We start from the raw sequence: 19,722 nt of genomic DNA, 5'->3' as shown, positions 1-19,722 counted from the left end.
TACACAGAAAAAATCTAAGAGTCTTTAGCTGAGGCAAATATAGAGGTTTATCCGGTTCCGGTATAAGAAGGTGGGAATTTCTTGAAAGATAATTAAGTCTGTTACGCCAAAGAGGTGTATAGAGTCTTAGTGAATTTTGTCTCATGGAATTGACGCTCCCCCATTTTTACCAAAACTCTCAACTATATATTATTCTCATTTTCATATTATACATTTTCATCCAATAACGTCGTGAGCCATTGTCGTTTGTATTTACATGTGGGCCATTTAACTGTGGGTCTCAACCGGCTCGTGGACCAAAACTCCCGTGCCGAAAAAACTGGACGTAAATTACTGGAAAAAAACAGGTGCGCGGACAAAAAATCGTCGACGAAATGTCCGATAACCGCGTTCTTCCCTAGCACGGCAGAATACACTGCTAACAGAGAAGAATAATCGAGGAAGTTTTCAAGAAATTACGTCGCTAGCTTTCTCAAGAAATAATAACATATGGTCGGAAGTCTGCAACGTTGCAAATGGAGCTCTTACGTGGTCTCGCACTTTAGTCATTGAAGTATTGTTTCTGAAATAACCGAAGTAGTGGCTCCTTTTTGCGAAATGTAGTTCAAAATAAAACCACAAGTTTACCCGAGCACCCACCGATAGACCAACAGCTATCGTTTCAAATACCATTAATCTCACAGGGTCTCCCTCCCCCTCCTAAATTTTTCTCAAATTTACCATTGTTTTTGTCGGTTATTTACGCATTGAAAGTCCACTCGTCTTGAGAAAATATATAAATACTCATAAAGTACGAACAGCGGGCAGATTATCAAAATTTATAGACAAAGCTATAGACAAAGAAGACGTAGGGAGCCTTCAATCCAGTCAGCGGCAATGTGCCTATACCCGTTGTCGAGTATTTATCGCAAATAATTCTTGAATTGCGTTTCGTGCAATGCGAGAAGTATTCATGCAGTCTTGTAGGCGCTGATATGCGTTAGACCCCGACCGCACTGTTTGGCGCAATGCGTAAAGTATTCCTACAGTCTTGCAGGCGCTGATATGAGCTTCACAACGACCGCACCGTGTTCGGCGCGATTATTCGAATTCGCGTTAAGAAAATCGCGGCATAGAAAAGTGGAGCTTGAAAGGCCAATGTTGTGTTTCGACGCCATATGAGCAGTCCAGCGTTGCCTCGTTTCACCCTGAGGTAAGGTCATGGAGCTTTTAGGGCCCAAGAGTGCAACCAACCTATGACCTCAAAATATCCAGCATGGTTTATTATTACAATTGTCACTACTTTTCGTTTGAAAAACACGTATTTGACAGAGTTTTCGAATAAATCCACTATTTTTTGCGGCAAGAACGCTCATTTATAAACATTCTTGGCCATCCTGGGTTGACATTGGAATCTGAAGATCGGCAAAGACATTTTTATGTGTTAAAAAATTGGCTGCCCTTTTGAGCACTAACAGCTCCATATTTCCACATGTGCGTGTTGCGTAACGGCGCGCCCGTTTTGCTCCTGCGGGCTGATTATTGAAATTGATAGACAAAGCGATCGACAAAAAGGACATAGGGAGTATGGAGCGATCCTATTGGTTGAAATAAGGGGCTTATAGACTAAGGGATAAAATGGTGGACTACTTATAGGGTCTCTCGTGGGTCTTGTCAGTTAGTCTATTACCTACCTCCTATGTCCATTGCAACCCCCCGCTTCCACCAATGGGATCCTTTCATATCCATTTAGTCTTCTTTGTCTATAGCTTTGTCTATAAATTTAAATAATCGGCCCGCAGAATAATTTTGACCTCAGAACGGCAACGTTTGTCGCGCATTGTTGCCGTTCGCAAATTAATCATCCAAAACTCCGATTTTAAAATCGCAATGCGGAAGAATTTTATTGTACATCACGACAACCCCGTCAAACATCGATGAGCTATTTATTGTAGGTCTTTGCCGCTCCCACGCCCGCTTGATTGAGCTATTTTCGTCGAATTGGTCTTTCTTTTACTTTTACAAAATCCCTCGGTTTTCGGTTCCGGCGTCTTTGATCAAATGACGAATGACAAAGCGTGAAGGTGTCCAAAACTGATGACCCAATTTCTCAGCATCTAGTTCCGTCGTTCTCAAAAGCGTCTATATCATAATAAAATGGCCCTTTACGTCCGTTTACACTTCTCTCGCGAAGCAACGAACAAAGCATCAATTTTAATTGATAAATTATGCTTCAGTCAGTCAATGGCCCATTTTATATTTTCAACAAAAATGAATCGCTGCTTTTCGCGAAATTTGCCCAACTAGTTAGATTACTTCCACAATATTTCATGCCAGTATGGCTTTGTCAAAAAAAAAAAAAAATACAAGACGTCAATCGGTCAATAAAGTAGGCAATAGAGGAATTTTTGAAGCATCGCCACGAAAAACGTGTTTTTTTTTTCTTTTTTTTTTTCTCTCTCATTTCTACCCCGTTAAATTGATTGGACATGGGTAGGACAGTGCAATTAATTGCTTCCTTGTTTAGGTCAAGAAGAATCAATTTACAACCCCGGAAAAGTGTAACTCAACACTGGGAAAAAAAAACACATTGGATGTAGAATCCAGACTCTTGAAAACATTGACAAGAAAAAATACTCTTGATTCAATCGGATTTTTGCTTGAATCAAAACGAAATTCGCTTAAATTAAGAGGCTTGGTCCTTGATTTAAGCTAGATTCTGATTGAATCAAGAGTATTTTTTCTTTTCGATGCTTTAAGAGTCTGGACTCTAGACCCAGTGTGTTTTTTCCCAGTGGAGTACCAATTTTAGAACTATCTACTCAGAAATCAAGATGGGGTGAAAATAAGTTTTCCAATTCGAGCTGAAACTCTCGCTAGTGGCGAGAAGCTCCGAGCAATATCTCCGTATGAAAACGAAGTCATCCTTCAAAATTTTGAACTGCAGACCTAATCGCTAAAGTTCGAAATCATTGACGTATTTTAAGAGAAGAATGAAAAGGTGTTATTATAACAACGTTGAGTTAGGGATTGTTAGAGTTTTTCTCCTACTCTGAACTCCGCCTCACGCACTAAACTTCATTATTAGTGAATATCCCCCAACACAGCGTCCACCTGGCTTCCAGCCAAACGCAAAAAAAAATCCTCAAGTAACAGCAACGTTGCAACGTATTTCTCATCGTACTGAATGTCTTAGATCCAAAAAAATTCAACGTAATCCCGAAGTGAGCATTCATTCTTTCTCCAGCAGGTGACCATCTGCGCAGTGAACATTACTCTCGTCGCAGCCAGAAATTCATTTTCCGATATTCTTAAAATATTTGCACTTCTTCCATGAACTTGGATGTAAAAGAACGTTCCCCACCTGCTGGGACCGTTTGGCTGAGGATCGTGTCAAAAATATCCGCGTCTTTGTTACCTGCACCGATGCTCTCTTCCAACTCGTTAATTTTTCTTGGCCAAGATCACGCAGTATTAACTTACTCGCTACAGTGTACGGGAAACTGAGTGAAATGTTCATCCGTTGTCAAGTCAGTCCTATGCCAAATACATCTGTTTAATGTGTTTGTTTCATTCAAGTATTAACGTCAGGGTCCCGCTCTCTCAAGTCGTATTTATTTCCTATTCCATGCGTCTGTAAGCCGGAAAGATTCAATCCGCCTTCAAAAAAATTCGATACCTCCAGCCTCACACCAGAACACGAATAGTGGTATGACCCAACTTAGGAGTATCCTAACCGAACTGACGGATATACGCTTAAGGATTTTATCGTGAATACTACTTAATCGACTCCCAAACCACGTATCTCGATTTGCGACGTTGCAAACTTCTTTCGTATTTTATTTTTTAAATGGAAAACTACTCAACGATTATTATTAAAAACTGTCATGATTTTTCTTCTCTGCGCGAAGAAAATTCTTTGAGAACCTCAAGGAACAATGTTGCTTTGTTTGATTGTGAAAAAATAGGTGTTTTTTTTTCTTGTGTGGGGGGGGGGGCGATGGGGGAGTATTTTAGTCTAAGTAATACACAAATAGCCATTAACAATGATCTGAAAAATTACACAATTATTCGGCTATTCTCAATATGGCTTTTGATGATTTCATAGATCTAAGGGTTTAACTCTCTGAATATTTGCGTTGAATTCGTTGGAAGTGGCGGAGTTTTCTTTAGTTGGTGCAGAGATTACACTAACCGCGAATGTAAAATATCTGTTAGCTTTTGTTAGTCGGAACCAAGGGAAGCATAATGGATTATGAGCACTTCTTGTAGCGTACTTTAATCATCGCCAGCTATCCTTCCATTATTCGTTTCGATGAAGTATTTATATGAAATAATGTACTTGTTGTCTCAGCCGGATATTACCTTTCTGTAGTCTCTATTACGTTAGACAAAAACGAAAGGAATATAGGCCAGTGTAATGAAGTCTTGCAGTAACGACCTTCTATCCGTTTACCGTGCGAATCTGCAATGGATGCAGGGAACGTAAACAATCTTTCGGGCCGCGGGAGGCTCTAAGTAAACATGGTAACAAGATTGCGGGGATATCGACCACCATTTCCTCGGCCTACGCAACGCATACCTCGCTGTGCGCCACGTCAAAATTCGCCACGGCCTTGGGACAGGGTTGCCGTTCAAGGTGTTCTACGCATCCGCCTGCAAATAATGAAAGTTCAAATGCCTGGAGTACAGCCCCAATTGGACGTATTTTTACTCAAAGGAACTATATGCATAGGATTTGCGTGCAATATACACTGGAAAAAAAACACATTGGATCTAGAGTCCAGACTCTTGAAAACATTGACAAGAAAAAATACTCTTGATTCAATCGGATTTTTGCTTGAACCAAAACGAAATCCGCTTAAATTGAGAGGCTTGGTTCTTGATCTAAGCTAGATTCGGATTGAATCAAGAGTACTTTTTCTTGTCGATGTTTTTAAGAGTCTGGACTCTAGATCCAATGTGTTTTTTTTTTTCAGTGTAGTTCCCTTTAGCGTAAATACGTCCAAGTGTCTTCAAAATTAATATTCAAATTATCCCCTGACAAAAATAGGGACAAATCAAGATATTGAAGGAAAGTGGCGGATTCATCTCTTCCTTCCGCTAATGAAATGGGGATTTGGAGTTGGAAGAAGTAAAAAACAATAATTTTTCGGGTGGAAATTGTGAATTAGCATTTTTGAGTTTAGCTCTTTGAGTAATATAAAATCATTAGAGTAACGCATAACGCCTGATGCGCTTCGGGGAGGGGGGATGGGGGGTTGGACTGCGAAACGGTCAGGGGGCTTAACCCCCTGATTTATACAAAATTTCTGATACTTCTCTCAACTGTACAGAAGCCAGGAGTTACCTCAGACGAATTATACAACTCCTCTTCGATTTTTTTTCCGGAAACGGATGGTTGGATCAGACCTCGGCCGCTCTGGATCGACTATTTTTCGTTCTTTGTACCACAGTAGTTCCAGGAAGAATTTTTCGGATCCTTTAAGTTCGTTCTAGTCGTGCCTCGCTCTCAATTCGGGAGGAGTTGGACTATCCGCGCTTTTCCAACGATTTATGGGAGAACACAGTCGTCCAGTTAAGAATAATACAACGAATTCAGTGCAACTGCATGTTAGCAACCCCCGAAAGTTATTCTCGGAAGTCGAACCCTCGTTCCATCGGAGACCTCTCGAACCTCGCCAATTGAACCGATTAACTGAACATACCTACGTTAAACTTTAAAATCATCGAGTCTCTACTTTTTGAACCATGCGATCTCTGTCTTTTTTGACAGAGATCCGACGGAAATCATGATTGTAGGACTAGCCTGGATAGCTTGTGAGCAATATTCATAGAATTGTAAAAAAATTTGAACACGATTCGGGTTAATTTCGCGAAAATCTGTCCGCTAGAACTCGGACCCCCAAGACGCGAATCAAATGGGAAACTGATGACTGTAAGTGCAAACAGAGGAGACCTCTCCCCTGTTGTCAGATTGGATAAAGTGCGCCGCCTGCTGCATGGTTACGGTTAATTCGAACTCTTTCTTGCGATATTTGGCGGCATGCCGTGCGGAAGATGGAGAGGCTATAAATAGAGAGGGAGTATAAATTTGGCAAGTGCCATAATGACATCATAAAAATGTTTGCTCCCGTCTTCCACGCGAACCCCCTCTTACCCTCCCTCCCTCGACAATCTCCTCTTCTAAGTAAGACACGCCCTCTTGACTAATTGAAAAGTTGGACTATCCAAGCAAACTGGTTTTTTTTTTTTGCTCCTAGGGGTGGTAACTTAATCTGAAACTCTTTTCATACGCGAAAAAGAGGACCTCAAAAATGAATAGTCGATTGATTTGTGGTAATTAATAGGGTGCCAAAATCTCCTCAAATTTTTTGTGACTCATGTTTTTCCGGAAGTGGTTCGCTGTTGATGCGTTGGGTACAGAAAAGACATTTCTCGATTGCGGTGTTTCAGAATCTCTAGTGCTAATTTATATTTTAGAGAGGAAACTATGAGGTGAATTTTCTGAAATTTGTATATTTCAGCGATGCAAAATCATCAAGAAAATTTAGTGAAAATTTTAACGAATTCCATTCATTTGCTTTTAAGTATAGTGGATGAAACTTGTATGGAGATCCTGAGGTACCGCAACCCGCCTTTTTTGCACCCAGCGATTCAATTAATAAAGTATGATGAAAAATATGTTTCGAGCTGCGTCGATTATTAGCCCACGGTATATAACGCTGCTGGTATTGTTTGGATATAAGTTCTTACGAATGTTCATCCCTGTGTCTTACACATGAGAAAAAGGGAAAGGAAATTCAGAGTAAAATGGAAAAAATAGGATTTCCTTCTTGAGGTCATTTTTAGCGCGGGTTACTTACCCTGCCCCTGAAATGAATGTTTCACACTTTTCGAAAATTTCATTTTCTTCTAAATTTCGTGAAATGCTTCACCATACCATACTCATATCACTGCGTGAAAGACTTATTTTAATCCAAAGAGCCTTATTCATCGTGACATAAATCCTGTCATGGACGCATTCTTATGGATCTCAGAGCTCATGTTAGAGTGGATATGGTGCCTTTTTCTTTTAAATGCGTCCATTTGGACCTCAGGCGACGATGATGTGGGGGCGTTTTCTAGAGGCGTCGACCGAAAGCGGCCGGACGTCGTTTCATCACCAAGTGCAACGAAAGTCCGCTGACGCAGCAAATGAGCAAGTGACAAATTTAGCGCCGGCTAGACTACCAATTAATTGCCGTTTGTAATAAAAAAGGAATGCGTGTTTTGACACAGCGGCACGACACGCGGCTATAACCATCACCGTTCTTAAATTAAGCATTTGACGAAGGAGTGTTCGGAATTGAGATCTACAAAGTAAATCCCGATCAAGTAAATCGATGGTTGAAGTATAAAACCATGTATCTCCAGTCGCGACGTTGCAGACTCTTATCGGACTTTTTTCGGAAAACTAATCTACGTAATTTCTTGAGAATTTCCATGATTTTCATTCTCTGCGAGCAATATGTTCTGTAAAATTTTAAGCCGTAAAGCTGGCTTGTTCCTCTCCGAGAAAATAAAGAAGGAACGGAAATTTTAATTCACCACAATGGAGATACGTTGTTTCCCATTTTGGACATCAATATCGACGGGGATATTGAAAAAAGGCGTACATCTCGTTTGGGGCGTATCAAAATGTCCGTTTCCATTTTCTTCCATCCAAGGCGGACGAACCAAAACTTTTTGCTCGAACTTTTCGCAGAATATTCTTGAATATTCAGAATATTCAGAGAAGAAAAAACAGGGCACTCAGGGCAGTTTTCAAGAATTGACGTTTCAGTATTGTCCCATCTAGAAAATAAATTATGACAGAAAGTCTGCAGCGTCACAGACGAGGTTCCTGATTTCCCAGTATCACCGTCGATATTTCGTTGACTTGAGAGAGAAGCTCTTTATAACGACGCATTAAAGAAATTAAAAAAAAAAACTATGATGTATATTCTCGGTTATCCGCGGGAAATCGGCTCATTCAACTCTCAGAGGCAGTTTAAAATAATGATTTATGTTAGGATATGCCGAGACAATTATTTTGAGTTTCCGTATTGACGAATCTGACACGGTCTTAAGTCTTAAAATTGAATTGCATCAAAACTTTAACTGCTATCCGTACGATAGAAGAGAAGAGGCCGTGGTCCACCAAAAAACTCACAATTGAGTTACGGATACTAAAGAGTTAAGAATCGTATCACGAACATTTTGAGACAAAAACCTCAAAATGTGTCTAACCAAACCCTAATATATTATGGTGGCTTGAAATTTAGCAGTTTAAAGAAAAACGAAGTTCCATAGACCCACCGCTGGACCCAACCCCCCCCCCCTTACCCCCGCACACTGATATCTGTGTTCCCTGCAAACCTACGCCATTGTCATTGTTTGTATTAACAGTTTCATTACAGAACAGATAGTGTCCGAATTATTTTAACGACCTTGCAGAACTTCGCACAAGTTCCAATTTTATTTCATCCGCGGTAACGTCCGCTGTTAAACTTCATGCTTATGACTCCTCCCTCACTCCCTCCTCCCCCTTTTCCCATCTCCCTTCACGTTCGTAGCCCCAATTATTTTTCCTCGGTTTTAACAGCACCTGCAACCGACAGCCAAATCGGTTGCTGTCCGCGGATAAAATTAAGATCTCTTCATTTTTACATGTGGAACACAGCCGTGCTAAGGAAGAACGCCGTAAGAAACATTCGAGAGTCGCCAAATTACCTTCAATAAAACGTTCATTGTATAGGAAAGTTGTGAATATTTTCTCTTGAAATTTTCAGGACTTATCGGTGGAATTGCGAGCAAAATTATCTGATAAATTGGGGGAAATATATTCATAAGTTTACCAAGGAATTTGTGTTTTATCAAAGGCCATTTGGCAACTTCGAAGGTTTATACGGCGTTCTTCCTTAGGAGGACAGAACAACACTGCCATGTTAAGGAAGAACGCCGTATGAACATTCGAGAGTTGCCAAATTTCCTTCGATAAAATGTTTATTTTTGAGGCAAGTTATGAATATTTTTCCTCGAAATTTTCAGGAACTTTAGGTGAAATTGCGAACAAAATTATATGAAAAATTGGAAGAAAAATATTCATAAGTTTACCAAGAAATTCGTGTTTTATCAAAGGCCATTTGGCAACGCCTGAAGGTCATACGGCGTTCCTCCTTAGTAGGGCAGAACAACAGTCACGAGTGTCCCACGAGAGGCATAAATACGACCCAAAATGTGTAATCTCAATTTTTTTTCCAGAAGGTGAACGATTTTTTGGTACGGACGGACATCTTGAGACTAGAATAATGTCCCTTAAAATAGTGCACCGAAAAAAAGGATGGTTGTGGGTTTAAGTTCTACACACTCTCCAGGAAATTAGGGCCTTAATACCAGATTCCTTGCGCAAAGCATCAGAGCGAGAAAACACTAGGGCGCCTTCAATTTTTTCCAAGCAACACGCGCATCCATGGAGCACGAATAGTTGCATCCAAGCGCTGTGATGATCTTCGCCACTACGTTAGTGTCCGTAACTGTATTCCAGTACTGCCGTGCTAAGGAATAACGTCGGATGAGCCATCAGACGTTGCCAAGATTCCTTCCATGTAAAGCAAATTTACTGGGAAAACTGTGAATATTTTTCCCCAAAATTTTCACACAATTTACTACGCAATTTAATGTAAAATATCTGAAAATTTTAAAGAAAAATATGCATGAATGTTGTAAAAAATAAATGTTTTATCAAGTGAAATTTGGCAACTCTCGAATGTTCGTACGGCGTTCTTCTTAGCACGGCAGAGTAGGCTGCATTTTTCCGTAATTCTTAATAGGGCGCCACTTTTTTCCGTGTCCCCTATATTTTATTGACTCTTTTTATAAAAGTAGGTTATCGCAATTCTTAATCCCAAATTTCTCTTTATATGGTCACCTACTGCAACACATCAACTTTTTTTTTTTTTTAATCGAGATTTTTCAGTTTAAAATCTGGCTATTAGCCACCAAAGCTCTATTTTTCTCACTGCGCTACGATAATCTCCTAATCCCTCAGTCTTATTCCTAGTAACTTATGTTGTGATGTTTAATGTTCCCATATTTTTGCTTCGTTAGAGTTTTCTCTCACTGCATTCCTCGCGCTTTGCGGGTGACAACCTCTCCGAGATTAATTTTTCGGTCGAGTCGGTGGAGAGATGCTTCTCGTTCGAGAGGTCTGACGTTCGAGTCCCGCTCGTTGGCGTGCTAATTTAGAGTTTACAACGGGTTTATTTTTACTTTTAGTTTTCTGGTTCATGTTTGTCGTCTTGCTATTTATGTCACCGCTGGTACTATTTTTTTTTTTTTTTTTTTTTTTAATTTCAATAAAAACTTTGAACATTTCAGTCTATTTCCCATTTTGCAACGCAGCGAAAGAGAAATTGGAAATTTTATGAGCAAGTTCGAAACCAAGACCATCATTTATTAAATTGAAGCAAATGCAGGATTACTGTCAAATCTACTCGATGATTTAAAATCATGAAAGCTACGCATAACGCCGGAGGCCCGAAGGGCTTGGAAAACCGGGAAATTGTCAGGGAATTTTTAACGACCGGAAAATTTCAGGGAATGTCAGGGAAATTTGACAGAAAATCAGGGAATTTTTGAATTGTTGCTGTGTGGTTGTGGTGATTTCCTCTAGCGCATTTCAAGTGAACTGTTCGTATTCGTGTCCCTTGAACATTTTCATTTTCCCGAGTTGGTGTGTTTTCATTCTCACGGATTCGATTATTACATGTAGGGATGGAAAGTGTACTTTTGGTACAACTATGAGAAGGTATGGGCTTTTAATTTCCAAATTTTGGTTTTTCTGCTGCCTTGCCTCTTGAGCAAGTGCGCAGAGCAATTTTTCTGGAGTCAAAAAGTCAGGGAACTTCTCATGAAAGGTCAGGAAATAGTCAGGGAAGTCAGGGAATTTTATGATGCTGAACTTTTGGTCATCCAGAAAATGACAACCCTGTATCTTCCTCTGCGGAGTCGGGGGAAACTGGGTTGGTCATTGGTCAACCGCGGTGACACTGGGCGGCGACCAGTTAGTGCGTTGACGAAGATGAACTGCGGCCCGCAGCGAAGAATGCGTCGATCGCAGATGCCGCGCGGCCTGGCCTTCGGGCTCCGTCAAACTTGTCAGAAAGCGATGATCGAAAGTTCCCAACTGAGGCCGCATCGCACACAACTTGCAGCCACCTATGGAAGCAACGGGACTTGTCCGAGCAAAGCCCATAATCCCGCGCATCAGTCGAGCTAATGAGATCAGAACACGTGGGCGGGGGGGGGAGGTGGTTCCGCTCTTCCGTTCCCCGATAAAAAGGAGGAAGAAAGAAAGAAAGAGAGAAAGAAAGAAAGAAAGTAGAAGTAGTAAGATAAGTTTATTTTAAAGCGGTGCTTTAGCATCTAAGACCATTTACACCTCGTTACACCAAAACACACGCTATATTTTCCTTTAATACATATTTTTTTTCATCAATTAAAACGAGAATAATCCATACAGGATGTGCAAACATTTCAAAATCATGAGTTGAATAACACTGACTCCGCCAGATTAAATATTAGAGCCTAACACAAAGCGGAGCGGCGGCGCACTGGCGCCTACAAACCTAACAAGGATACTTCACGCATTGCGCAACGCGTGAAGTATCCCTGTTAGGTTTGTAGGCGCCAATGCTCGTTTCGCGCTGGCTGTCCGCCTGCCGCACCGCAGCGTGCCACGGCGCTTGAAGCAACTATTTCACACCAGAGGTATTGCACAGTATCATACGAAACTGAAGGCGCTCTAATATATTAGGAATGGCAGGCATCCATCAAAAGTACGGAGCTTTCCTCGCAAAATAAATCAAGATACTACGGCCCAAAAAGAGAGCATGCAGTGGTCCAAAAACTCACTAAGTCCTAGCATCCGTAATTAGTGACGTTCAGCATACTCTTTATCGTCTGGCTGTTGCTTAATCGCCATCGGCTATAAAAGGCTATAAGAAATTGTGTAGCCGGCTATAGAAGCTATTGGAAATCTTACAGCCGGCCGTAGGTCTATGGTATTTTGGAACACAGATTCTACTGCCAATTTTTACCAGGGCAGTTCAAAGACGTGGAAAAAAGAGGGGGAAAATTGGACTATGTTTTTAGGAATGCATGTCACGAACGACATTTTAGCCAAGTTGAAAGTTCCAGCGGGCTGATTCTTGAAATTGATAGACACAGTATAGACAGAGAAGACATGAAGAGTAAGGAGCGATACTTTGGTTGAAATGGGTGGGTCTCATAGATGAAGGAATCCGGGAATAGGGATCCGGTCTCTAGTGGGTTGCCGTTAGTCAGTCTATTACCTACCTACATCCTTTCTCCATTACAACTACCCGTTTCCACCAATAAGATCCCTCCATATCCTTTCTGTGTTCTTTGCTATCGCTTGTCTATCAATTTCAACAATCAGCCTGCAAGCCTAAGAGGTCTTACAGCCTTTTGCGGGGAAACGAATTTTGAAGTATCATTAGACACTGTTGTGATCTAAAATTTATCGCATCTGATAGAAAAATCAATTTTAATGAAATACACCCATCATACGCTAATGCACGCTTTTAATAAAGCAAGTTTAATATGATGTCATATTTATCTTGCGAGGAAGCTCGGGTGTCAAAGTAGCTCTTAAAGATCATGTAAGTTAGTTGTTCTCTTGGAAGTGTGACCGGTAATTGAGTTCCGAACAGATCCACGCCGCTAAGCTCATCATTAAGGACGATGCGTCGTGCATACTGATTTGACATCTGGTCGTTTATATTCTCGTTCGCAGTTGTCAAGTCGTATACCGTAGATTCTTTACTTTTATGCTCAGTATAAGCCGTGGAGACAAACAAAGCATCTATAGTGTAAACCCCGCAACAAAGCTCTTCTAAAAAAAACGCATTGCTGTTTCTTTAATTTTTATTCTTCTTTGGAAGGGACGTAGCCCTGTTCTATTTTACTTTTCGAGTTTTGAGTGCGGTCATCGAGAGAGTGACGCAGACGGAAGGGGAATTGTAACAGTGCACTTTATGCGGATCCAGCAATATGGCACCACTGGTTCTCCATTCGAAACTGTGTTAAACTATCGATTTTTGTCGGAGCAACTGACCCCTCCGAGAATCGATACATCTCCATAGGTTCAAATGGAGAAAAAAACAGTGTTACCAATTTGCTGGATCCGCCAATGGATATCAGTAGGCAAAGGTCTTACTTCTTCACACGGGCTATTTGAACTTTCTCTATGCAATACTTAGACGGTCCCTAGGGTCCTTTTTCCTATGATCGGTGGTAACGCAGTTTGACTAGATAACTGAAATCGAACGAATCTGGTTCCTTTTCAGTGTAGGAAACTGAGATACCTCGCTCTCGCTAAACTGTGACTATTTCGTGAGTGAAAAAAATCTTAAAACATGAATATCTGAGTCCGTAACATTTCCAGGGTGAGAGACGAAGGGAGCAACAACATATTTCTCGTCGGGCACTGTCGCCAAACTTTGGCAGCAATCCAGTTTCCTCGCCTCATTCTATGCCTGATAAATTGTACGGAAAAATGCTCAGCACATTTTGGCAACTTCGTATCAGAGGGACTTTCTGTCTGAGATGAGTCCTAACTAATTTGAGAATTTTTTACCAACAATAACAAAAACAACGCAATCTAAATTTATATCAACAATGTTGTGTACCTCAAGCTATCAACAGTTCAGCGGAGTGTTTTATTGGCAAGGATAGTAAACAAAATCGTACGGAAGTAAAATCACGTGTCCATCAGCGTCCTTCCATTAATTTTAATTTTTTATAATCATTACCGTCCCTATCGATCTGCGCGTAACAAGTCTTAAAAATCGACGTTGAAATTACCAAACACGTATCTCGGTTGCGTACGTCGCAAATCCTGTCATAATTTATTTTTTATGAAAACTATCAATACCGTCCTTGAAATCCGGATTTTCTCTGCGCAGTAAAAATTCGTGAAAATTTCAATGAATGTATTGATTTGGTTACTTCAAAAAATCAATGTGACGCAGTACACCTAATCGAGATCGTGCGCGGTAGACACGTCGTAAAATATAGGCCAAACGTTAATATCCTTTACGATGTAATGTAATTCAATGCAATGAAATTGCAGTCAGTCGAATTGCTTTTTAACATTTGTAAGTCCAGGAAAACGATTTGAACTGAGCTAAACGCTAAGTACGATTGTTTCAACTCCTCGTATCTGTTGTTGCCTTATCGTCTGAATAGAGGCAAACTACGTTTAGTGCCACTTTACAGTCGCACGCCTGATCACAGCCTGAACGCGCCGGAACTCCATTCAGATTTTTCAATTTTTTTATGTCACAAAACGCTTTATTACAAAAAAATTGTAAAATCCAGAATAGAATTAAAATACTCTTGTCGTAACTTTACACGGTTGACTTTACAGGTTACCCCTCCGGGGGTGTACCTGAAGAGAATTCATACAATATCCGATAGCATTCTTACCTCAAAGAGCCGTATGCAAAAACGACATTTTTCGCCCCCCCCCCCCACTAAAACTTATTCAAACTTCGTCTATCAGTTACTAATACTGGAGCACTTCTTTCCCCAAATTTTCAGACCCCCAAAAAATTTTGGGGGGGGGCGCTAGGGGGGGTGGAAGTCAAAACCTGTGACCCTCGATATCTTTCGAACGAAACAAGATATTGAGGCCCGGTTTGGACGAAAAATCGTCTAAAATTGCATACTTTAAGATTCTAATGGTCAAAATCCCAAAATTAAATTTTTAACTTAACTTATGTGCTTTTTTTCAGTTTTTGAGGAAAAACAATTTCTTTTGAACAGATTAAACTGAAATTTCACATTTTTTGATTTGAACCAAAACCAGTTTTTTAAATTGTTCGTCTTTTTCCGCATCCAACGAGTGGTCGTATAAGCTGGGGAACCGAACGGTTTCGGAGTTATGATCGATTGAAGTTTCCGCTCAACGCGCGTCGACCGATTTTCGCGCGCAAAAAAGTCGGATTTGACTGTTATTAAATCAGATTTAATGTTCAAACTGAGCAAAATGCATTATTAGGGACTCTTGAGGGTCGCTGAGTCCAGAAATTACAGATACATCCAAAAAATTCACGTTTTTAAAATTACAGCTCCGTAGCGCTATTTTAGAGCCCCACTGAGCGCCGACCGGCCGCTCAGTGGTCCTGTACGGAGCTGTAATTTTAAAAACGTGAATTTTTTGGATGTATCTGTAATTTCTGGACTCAGCGACCCTCAAGAGTCCCTAATAATGCATTTTGCTCAGTTTGAACATTAAATCTGATTTAATAACAGTCAAATCCGACTTTTTTGCGCGCGAAAATCGGTCGACGCGCGTTGAGCGGAAACTTCAATCGATCATAACTCCGAAACCGTTCGGTTCCCCAGCTTATACGACCACTCGTTGGATGCGGAAAAAGACGAACAATTTAAAAAACTGGTTTTGGTTCAAATCAAAAAATGTGAAATTTCAGTTTAATCTGTTCAAAAGAAATTGTTTTTCCTCAAAAACTGAAAAAAAGCACATAAGTTAAGTTAAAAATTTAATTTTGGGATTTTGACCATTAGAATCTTAAAGTATGCAATTTTAGACGATTTTTCGTCCAAACCGGGCCTCAATATCTTGTTTCGTTCGAAAGATATCGAGGGTCACAGGTTTTGACTTCCACCCCCCCTAGCGCCCCCCCAAAATTTTTTGGGGGTCTGAAAATTTGGGGAAAGAAGTGCTCCAGTATTAGTAACTGATAGACGAAGTTTGAATAAGTTTTAGTGGGGGGGGGGGGGCGAAAAATGTCGTTTTTGTATACGGCTCTTTCTTTATCAATCAACGATAGAACCTTCCATTGCCCTCTCCTTTAATCTAAGGGGAAGGCTAAACCTTTTTTGACCGTCATTTAATCACGCCACTATTGGCTGTACTGATCAATTAATTCGAAGAGGCTGGCTGGACCCAATAGTATCATAGCACGGTTTGACATGTGCTAATCGAGAATCTCCACATAGTGAGTGAATTTAGCAAATCAGCGGACAAGCAACTATTCGAGCTCCCAAGACGCTCATTTTGCCTATCCAGGCTTTGAAGGCGAACTGATTGAAACAAGATCGGGACGATGTAACAAAAACCAATCGATAATTTATAACTAGATCGAGTAAATATAGCAAACAGCAACTGAATCACTAAATATTAAAAGGGCACAAGTCCAATTTTTGGCGAAATTGAGTTAGGTTGAATCTGTTTGAAAATTTCACTGAATTCAATCGGCAGCACTAAGAAAATTCATTCAAATTTTCGGACAGCTTCGGTAAACAATTTCTCTGTAACAAAAGTAAAATGGCGGCGGAAATTTTGAAACGTCGCATGGGGCTAGTGATACTTTAACCGAAAGGTGACGATGCACTAGGATCGCTCCATTTTCCCGTCGTGCTTTTTATCCATAGCTTTGTCGATCAATTTCAATAATCAGTCCGGAGCCGGCATCGCTGTCGAGTGTGGAGTCGGAAGAGCGTTGCGCCGGCGCCCGCTCGACGCGTCTGTTTATTTGACCTATCTTGTCTTGGCGGCCCTAACGCCTCCAATTCGGCTCATTATCGCTCATTAATTTCCTATTAGAGTAAACTACTCGGGTTCATCCTTAATAAGTTTACACTTAGTGGCATCCCCACTTATTGGAGCAATATGGGTCATAGACTCCTTATCCTTGCACCAATGCCCCAACTCCCGCGCACTTAGCCCAGACTTCCCAACGCTTCGTCGTCTCTTGGGCGAAGTTGGGTACCTATATGGTGCACTGAAATAAAAAGTTACGGGCTCTATTACAGACATGCCGTCCGTTCCGGGTTCAGAGGCCGAAAGATACGGATGCTGGAACCGGTGCTTGACGGTGTTTCAATGGGTTTACTGAAATCATTGCAACAACATTACTACAGCTTCAATGTTGCTGCAATATCACCGCCATTCTTATTGCCGGGCAGGTGAAGTATTCGACTGCAATGGTCCATCCAAAGGCTGGAGAATCGTCAAGCGAAGCTCACATTCTGCGAGGCTGCTATTCTGCCGTGCTAAGGAAGAACGCCGTATGAGCATTCTAGAGTTGCCAAATTTCCTCTGGTAAAACATGTGTTTTTGACGACATTCATGCGTAGTTTTCCCTGAAATTTTCAGATATTTTAGATTAAATTGCGTACGAAATTTTCTGAAAATTTCGGAGAAAAATATTCACAATTTTTCCTGTTATTTCGGTTTTTATCGAAGGAAACTTGACAATGTTCGAAGGCTCATACGGTGTTCTTCCTCAGCACGGCAATGTTCGGATGTCGCATTTGATTGGGTCGGTGCTTAAATAGGTCTTCTCCATTATCTGATGCACCCTAGCATTCAGGCACACTCATGAAGCTTGGGGCTCATCAGATAATGGACATCTCGGGTTGTAACGTGGATTGTTCCTTCCGCGGCCATTCATACACCGGTGCAACGCCACCGCAAATCCCGCAAGTATGTAGGCTACGTGTGCCTGCCCCGATGAGGGGGGGGGGGGGGTGCCGGGGGACACGGGCCCAGTGCGCAGTCGTCTCAAAATACGCCCGGCGGAACCAGGCGGTATTTTTGGACCCGTCGCCCCCTCCCCCTCGCATCCCCGAGCGCGGGCCCTCCCCAAAGCCTCGACGCGGCTCGCATTCCTTCAGATTCTCTTCCGACGCTTCGAAAAACCCAACCCCGAACCGAACCCAACCCGACCGTGCGCGTACGATATGACCCCAGTCCCGCCGCTGTGATTAGGAATCGCTTATCGCTCGCCAATCGTGTCCGATCGATTATCTTTTACCAATTTTCGCGCCCTTTACCGCGGTTCCTGTCGTCTGCCCCCGGAGTGCGGGGTGTGTTAGCCCCTGTGAGTGTTGTGTGCTGTGTGCGCCATGAATCGGCAGTTCGGTCAGCAGCAGCAGCAGCAGCAGCAACAGCAGCGCTATCAGCAGCAGATTCAGCAGCAGCAAATCCAGCAGATGCAGCAGCAACAGTACACGGAGCAGGTGACGCAGCAGCGGCAGATCAGGATCGAGCAGCATGTCGTGCAGCAGCAGCAAGGTAGAAGCCTTTGAATAGAGTGCTGCTTGTGATCCTAGGAAATCCGGGGGGGGGGGGGAGCTCCCCTGGTCTCAAAGTCTATGAAAAACTTTAAGTCCGCGCTCGGCATAAAAGCTTACCACCCATATGGACGTAATTCATGCTAAGGAACTAAGTGCAAATGATTATATCTGAAGAACTTAAGGACACGCAAAATCTATGCACGTAGTTCCGTTTTATTTAAGTCGTTTGCACATATTTCCTTTCAGCATGTTACAAGGAATATGTGCACATAGTTAGCGTGCAACATAGTTCCGTATAGCATTAAGTGCGACTATTCATAGACATCTACCCAGCCTGAAAATTTCAATGTAACCATCAGTATAGTAAAGAAATATGCTTAACCGGAAATATCTTATCAACGACCAGCATTTTCTTTTTGGTTTTTTCTTCTTGTTCAAGAGAATGAACCCCGATTCTCTCTCTGTATCCGCGCTGGAAGTGGTCAAGCTTTTTTTCGCTCAAAAAGTTGCCAAGTTTAACCATCCATTTTAAACGGTTAGGTGCTAAGCAACCGTTTTTTGCGAGGCCAAATGCTGTATACGCTTTTTCCGAAGTAAAAGGCTATATCAACACTCAGGAATATCGCATACGTTCATTTACTTTCTGTACCAAGACTCAACACACCCCCCCCCCCCCCCACGGAATGGGACACCTTGTTTCATATTTCGTGCCTTTATCGCGTTTTTTGCTCAGAATCTGCTGTAAGTTGTACACATACATTTGGACATGCAGCATTTTAAAATTAGGAACCACCAATTTTGTTTCATTTTAGAAACAACGTATGTGAAATTAGTTTCCCTTCGCAGATAGGTGTTTTTATGGAAGTGCCAGAAATAATAGTTACTCATTGCAAGTGCAGTCCATCTATTCATAGGGTATGGTTAGTAAACGGCCAACAGCATTACCTAGCCTACCAGTTCCTCTTTTTGCAGAAAGAGGGGAGGGGGGGGGTGCAAGTTGACCTCGTGCACTCAATAGCATCAGAGATCTAGCGTGAGATGTTTGTTTTCATGGGATTTATCTTTGGATAATTTTGAACTTTTTTTTTTTAACTTTTGTTTGCTTCGTGACTTTTTTTCAAAATGTAAAAAACTCGGTATCAGGGCTGCCGATAATCGTCTTCTGCAGTGGTACTTATTAGCAGGCACCGTGCAGTATGCACATATAGCAGTAATCACAGTTCCAACTAAAAACCCTGGAAGATCTAAGAATTCCTATTGATCCGCATTTAACTTGAGATTTTGGTATTTGTGAGGTCCTGTTAATTTAGCGCTCAAATTTAGCGATCGGGGTATAGAGTATACCTATATACAGACCGCGTATTGTCATTCCCATGTTTTCAGTACAGGAAAGTTGTGCCACTTTTTGATTGGTTTACGAGTTTTAGGTTATCATGATGCCTTCATGCCCAAGTAGCATTTTTCAAAAAGAAAAATCGCGATATTCTGAAATTAAGTTGCGATTTTTTTACGATTTTATGGCGATTAAATCGCTAGGATCATCAACATCTGAGCGATTATCCTCAATCTTGTTGCAATTTTATCTCTGTA

General features: G+C 41.4%; 1 protein-coding gene across 18 annotated transcripts in view; it reads left to right on the top strand.

Annotated features, from left to right (window-relative positions):
- The window catches only part of sls (sallimus), a 277,774-nt gene that overhangs the window by 19,084 nt on the left and 238,968 nt on the right, over positions 1-19,722 (top strand). The window contains exon 1 of one of the 18 annotated variants that reach the window (XM_072296791.1): positions 17,724-18,130. The exons of the other annotated variants lie outside the window; for them this stretch is intronic. Within the exon in view, the coding sequence (XP_072152892.1) occupies positions 17,962-18,130 (169 nt within the window). The 5' untranslated portion in view covers positions 17,724-17,961. Of the gene's footprint in view, positions 1-17,723; positions 18,131-19,722 lie in introns of those variants that run through there. 18 annotated transcript variants of the gene reach the window in all.

Source organism: Bemisia tabaci, chromosome 2, assembly GCF_918797505.1.
Source record: "Bemisia tabaci chromosome 2, PGI_BMITA_v3".
NCBI lineage: Eukaryota > Metazoa > Arthropoda > Insecta > Hemiptera > Aleyrodidae > Bemisia > Bemisia tabaci.
The sequence above is the reverse complement of the archived record's forward strand: the minus strand, read 5'-3'. Positions and strand labels throughout refer to the sequence as shown.